Genomic DNA, 4,747 nt, shown 5'->3' on the forward strand with positions numbered 1-4,747 from the left:
CATCTGACCTGAATAAAGCAATCCTGAGGGAACATCACCCCATGATGTTCTTGAATCTTCTTACTTGACCACGTTCAACACCCCGAGTGGCCGTTATCGCTGGCTTAGGCTCCCATTTGGCATAAATAAAGTCGGTACTAGAAATCTACCAGAGGATAATGTACCAAATGCTTGAAGGTATCAACGGAGCTGCCGCAATCATGGATGACGTCCTCATAGCAGGGAAGGATACAGATCATCATGATCAGATCCTCAGACAAGTTGAACGGGCCACAAGGTACAATCTGAAGCTGAACTTTGAAAAATTCTCTGTTCGACAGTCCAAAGTCAAGTACGTAGGACATGTTCTCACAGCTGATGGACTGCAGCCTGACCAGACCAAAGTATCTGCCATTGTGAACATGCCAGTCCCCCCTCCGACAAAGACGGAGTTCGCCGCCTGCTTGGTCTAGTACAGTACCTAACCAAATTCATACCAGAACTGAGCCAAGTGGATGCGCCGATTCGTTCACTTCTAAAATCTGGCATGGAATTTGTGTGGCCACATGAACACCAGGAAAGCTTCACTAAACTCAAGAAGTTGTGTAGCTCACCCCCAGTACTTACTTACTACAATGTGAAAAGGCCAGTAGAGATCCAGTGTGTCCGCGTTCAAGAACAACGCTGCGCGCAAATAGAGAAAGAGATGTTGTTAATCGTCCACGCTACCACCAAGTTCCACTGCTATATCTTCGGCAAGGAAACCACAGTCTACAATGACCACAAACCCCTCGAAGATATCTGTAAGAAGCCTCTGATGTCAGCGCCCATGCGACTCCAGCGTGTGCTCCTGAAAGTACAGAAGTATGATCTGATTATCAAGAACCGGAAAGGGAAGGATATGACAGTTGCCGACGCACTATCCCGCGCATATCTTCAAACATCAGAATCTGAAATTGATGGACTTGAACGGATCAATATGATTGATATAATCTCCGTATCTCCAGATCGGTATGCAGAAATACAGAAGTGCACTGCGGAAGAGCTGCCAACACTCCGAGACTACATTCTGAACGGATGGCCAGACAACCCAAAGGACATTACTCCAGACGTCAAACCTTACTGGAACTGCCGAGACCAGCTTGCCGTGTCCGACAGCGTAATCTACAAGGGACTGCGCCTGTTCATACCGCCCTCTCTCAGCAAACATATGCTGACCTTGATTGACAAGTCACACTTGGGAATGGTAAAATGTAAGCAAAGAGCATGTGAAGTTATGTTCTGGCCCGGTATAAACACGGACATCAAAAATACCATTAGAGACTGTCAGCAAGTGCGTTCAATATCAGAACAAACAACAAAGTGGGCCTTTGCTGCCTACATCACCTCCTGATCTACCATACAGTGAAGTAGGGTGTGATCTGTTCGACGTTGTGAACAAGCAATATCTCATCATAGTCGACTTCTACTCAAGATACTTCGACTTGGCAGAACTGAGATCTACGACCACCTCAGCCATAATCAGAGCCTTGAAATCAGTCTTCAGTTGCCATGGAATACCACAGAAGTTACGCTCCGACAAAGTACCACAGTTTACGTCACAAGAGTTCAAAGACTTCTGCAAGGCGTACGACATAAAGCACTCTTCGTCCAGCCCTCACTTCCAGAGTTCGAACGGTGAAGCTGAGAGAGCAATACAGACGATCACGAGACTGTGGCGCAAAGCTGAAGATAAACACCTAGCTCTGCTCGATTATCGAACTAAACCACGTGAAGATGTCTCTCGCCTGCTCAACTGGTTATGGGGCGTCGACCTCGCAACACACTGCCGGCCTCCAGAGAACTGCTGAAACCTCAAGCCTACAACAACGAGGTAATTCAACGTCTACTCGTCAAAGAAAAGCAGAGACAAAAGCACTACTTCCACAGACAGAGACACGTCAAAGAACTACCTGAACTGTCACCAGGCGACAACGTCAGACTCGCCCCCAAAGGTGCCAACAAAAACTGGGTACCTACATGGTATAGTCGAAGAACGTCACGAAAGCCCTCGATCTTACATCGTCAAAACTGATGACGGTGTGTACCGCCGAAATAGAAAACACTTGAGGAAAGCCACAACTGCAGCGAACAACCAACCCCAGCAGGATAACCAGCCTCCTGATGTCCTGCCGCCAACCAATCACCAGCCGGGTCCTACAGCTCCAGTTGTCGTTACGAAATCAGGCCGCAGGGTAGAGCCGCCAAAGAGACTGTACTTGAAACTTTAATGTAAATGTGTTGTGCCGAATTTCAAGTTGTGCCAAATCTTACACAAGTTGTGATTTCTTCCCGTTTAACAGTTAAATACACCAAGTTACCTTGAAAGGCTTTAAATAGAAACTGGATTTGTTTACAGTACTTTAGTGAGTATCCAGTCATTTTCATGGACTCTAAATACATGACTAGATTAGTGTTAAGTGTTACCATTCACTAGTTATACATCCAGTCATTTTCATGGACTCTAAATACATGACTAGATTAGTGTTAAGTGTTACCATTTACTAGTTATACATCCAGTTATGTTGATGGACTCTAAACACATAACTGGATTAGGGCTATCAGTTCTTTAAATCAATCCAGTTGTTTCATGGACTTCAAATACAAACTGGATAATCTTTATTCACTAGTTTATAATCATACATTCCAGTCATATCTTGATGAGCTATGCCAGTGTGTCAGTATTCACATTTATAGCGGTAGGATTCCATTCCCATATCGGTATCCGACCGGAAGTAAGCAGTCGTCTGCTCCCTCAGTGGCGTGGTGTGTGCCGATTCACTTGAAGACCGGAACGTAAGACCTTAACAGTAGCCATATAGTGACGAACATTTACAGTCAGTTACGGTGAACGGTGAAAACTGTGTAAAAACTGGCGACATCTCATACTATGTGACAAATTGGCCAAACGTTTTTTATCTGTGTACTCCATTTGTAACTGAGGTTGTTGTCACCGTTCTCCCTGGTTGGAAAAGTTGTAAAAGGTTGGACGTACCGAATTCAGTGCTACCATTGTTTCTTTGAGTGAAATTTAGAATCTGGGAAGTACAATACAGACAAACGTTAATGTTAATGTGTCAGTGCACAACATTGGATAAAATACCTTGACAACAGTTTTCTATCCAAACAACTCCCACGGTCATAGGGGCGTATTCAGAACTAAAACTGGTCTCACTACGCTATTCACATTCATGTAAGTATATAGTTAGTGAAAACGTCACCAACACATCTCAGTATTGTTAAAGGAACTTTGAACATACCTCTTTTAGTCTCTTCTACAGACCGAGGTTCGGCATCAGCCAAATCTGCCCCTACAGATGAAAGAAAGGAAATCAAGAAAACGTCAGTTTGTGTAAGCGCAAACGTCATGGAAAATACCTGACGAGACTTGTTCTCAAGAAACCTATGGACGAGAAATCATGTAAATTTTCCCAGTCTTTTTCTCCTTTACAACAGTTTGATTTGGAGGATAGTTGACGCTAGGTATTATTTTCTACAGACATTCTGTATGAAATTTAAAGGCCAAATATACAATAATATGTTAACATTAATTAATGTATGCTTCAATTGTCTTAATGACGCAGTAAAGAGTCAACGAAGTTTAAACATTTTAACAGTTTCGTCGACGTTTTGAGTATGCTTCTGCCTTATTTGACATGGAGACAAAGACCTTAGTTCAGAAGTTTTGAGGTTTGTATGGGATTGAGTGAGTGAGTGAGTTAATATTTAACATCACATCGGCAATATTGCAGCCATATCGTGAAGAGAACATACATGACAAAAAAGAATATATAGGGATACTATGAAGACCCTGTCTACGAAGGACGGTAAAACCACTAGATTATCACAGTTAGTATTAAAACTAGCGTGGAAACTTAAAAAATGATAGTATCACTATTTGGACAGTACAATCTAAAAACATGCCATAGATCGCCAACAACAGAGGGTAGATCACCATACCAGGGACCATGGGGTTTGTATGGGAGTTACGCGAGGCACCACTTGATGTTGTCTGAATTATGAATGGGCCCGTGAAGGTCCCGGGGTAGAATAGGCCTTCAACAATCCATGCTTGCCATAAAGGGCAACCTTGCTTGTCGTAAGAGGCGACTAATGGGATCAGGTGGTCAGGCTCGCTGACTTGACTGTTATATATGTGAATATATACAACAGTTGACACATGTCATCTGTTCCGAATTGCGCAGATCGATGCTCATGTTGTTGATCACTGGATTGTCTGGTCCAGATTTGGTTATTTACAGACCGCCGCCATATAGCTGGAATATTTCTGAGTGCGGCGCAAAACTCACTCAGAATAATGTAGAAAATCTGGAAATTGCTACAAGGAGCTTATTCTGGAATCATCCGCGTAGATGTGTCTGAGATCTTTAACTGAGGCGTATTCAGAACTAAACCTGGTTTCACTACGCTATTCACATTCATATAAGTAGTTAGTGAAATGTTTCAAATGCCAGAAAATACGTCACCAACACATCTCAGTATTGTTAAAGGAACTTTGAACATACCTCTTTTAGTCTCTTCTACAGACCGAGGTTCGGCATCAGCCAAATCTGCCCCTACAGATGAAAGAAAGGAAATCAAGAAAACGTCAGTCTGTGTAAGCGCAAACGTCATGGAAAATACCTGACGAGGCTTGTTCTCAAGAAACCTATGGACGAGAAATCATGTAAATTTTCCCAGTCTTTATCTACTTTACAACAGTTTGATT

The 4,747-nt window shown here is 43.0% G+C and overlaps 1 protein-coding gene across 1 annotated transcript; it reads left to right on the forward strand.

Moving 5' to 3' along the window:
* Positions 1-526: 526 nt before the first annotated feature.
* On the forward strand, positions 527-1,372 carry LOC137262048 (uncharacterized). Its single transcript, XM_067799838.1, has one exon. The coding sequence runs from the start codon at positions 527-529 to the stop codon at positions 1,370-1,372; it is 846 nt and encodes a 281-aa protein (XP_067655939.1).
* Positions 1,373-4,747: the final 3,375 nt, after the last annotated feature.

The sequence above is a fragment of the Haliotis asinina genome, chromosome 14 (assembly GCF_037392515.1).
Source record: "Haliotis asinina isolate JCU_RB_2024 chromosome 14, JCU_Hal_asi_v2, whole genome shotgun sequence".
In the NCBI taxonomy this organism is placed as follows: Eukaryota; Metazoa; Mollusca; class Gastropoda; order Lepetellida; family Haliotidae; genus Haliotis; species Haliotis asinina.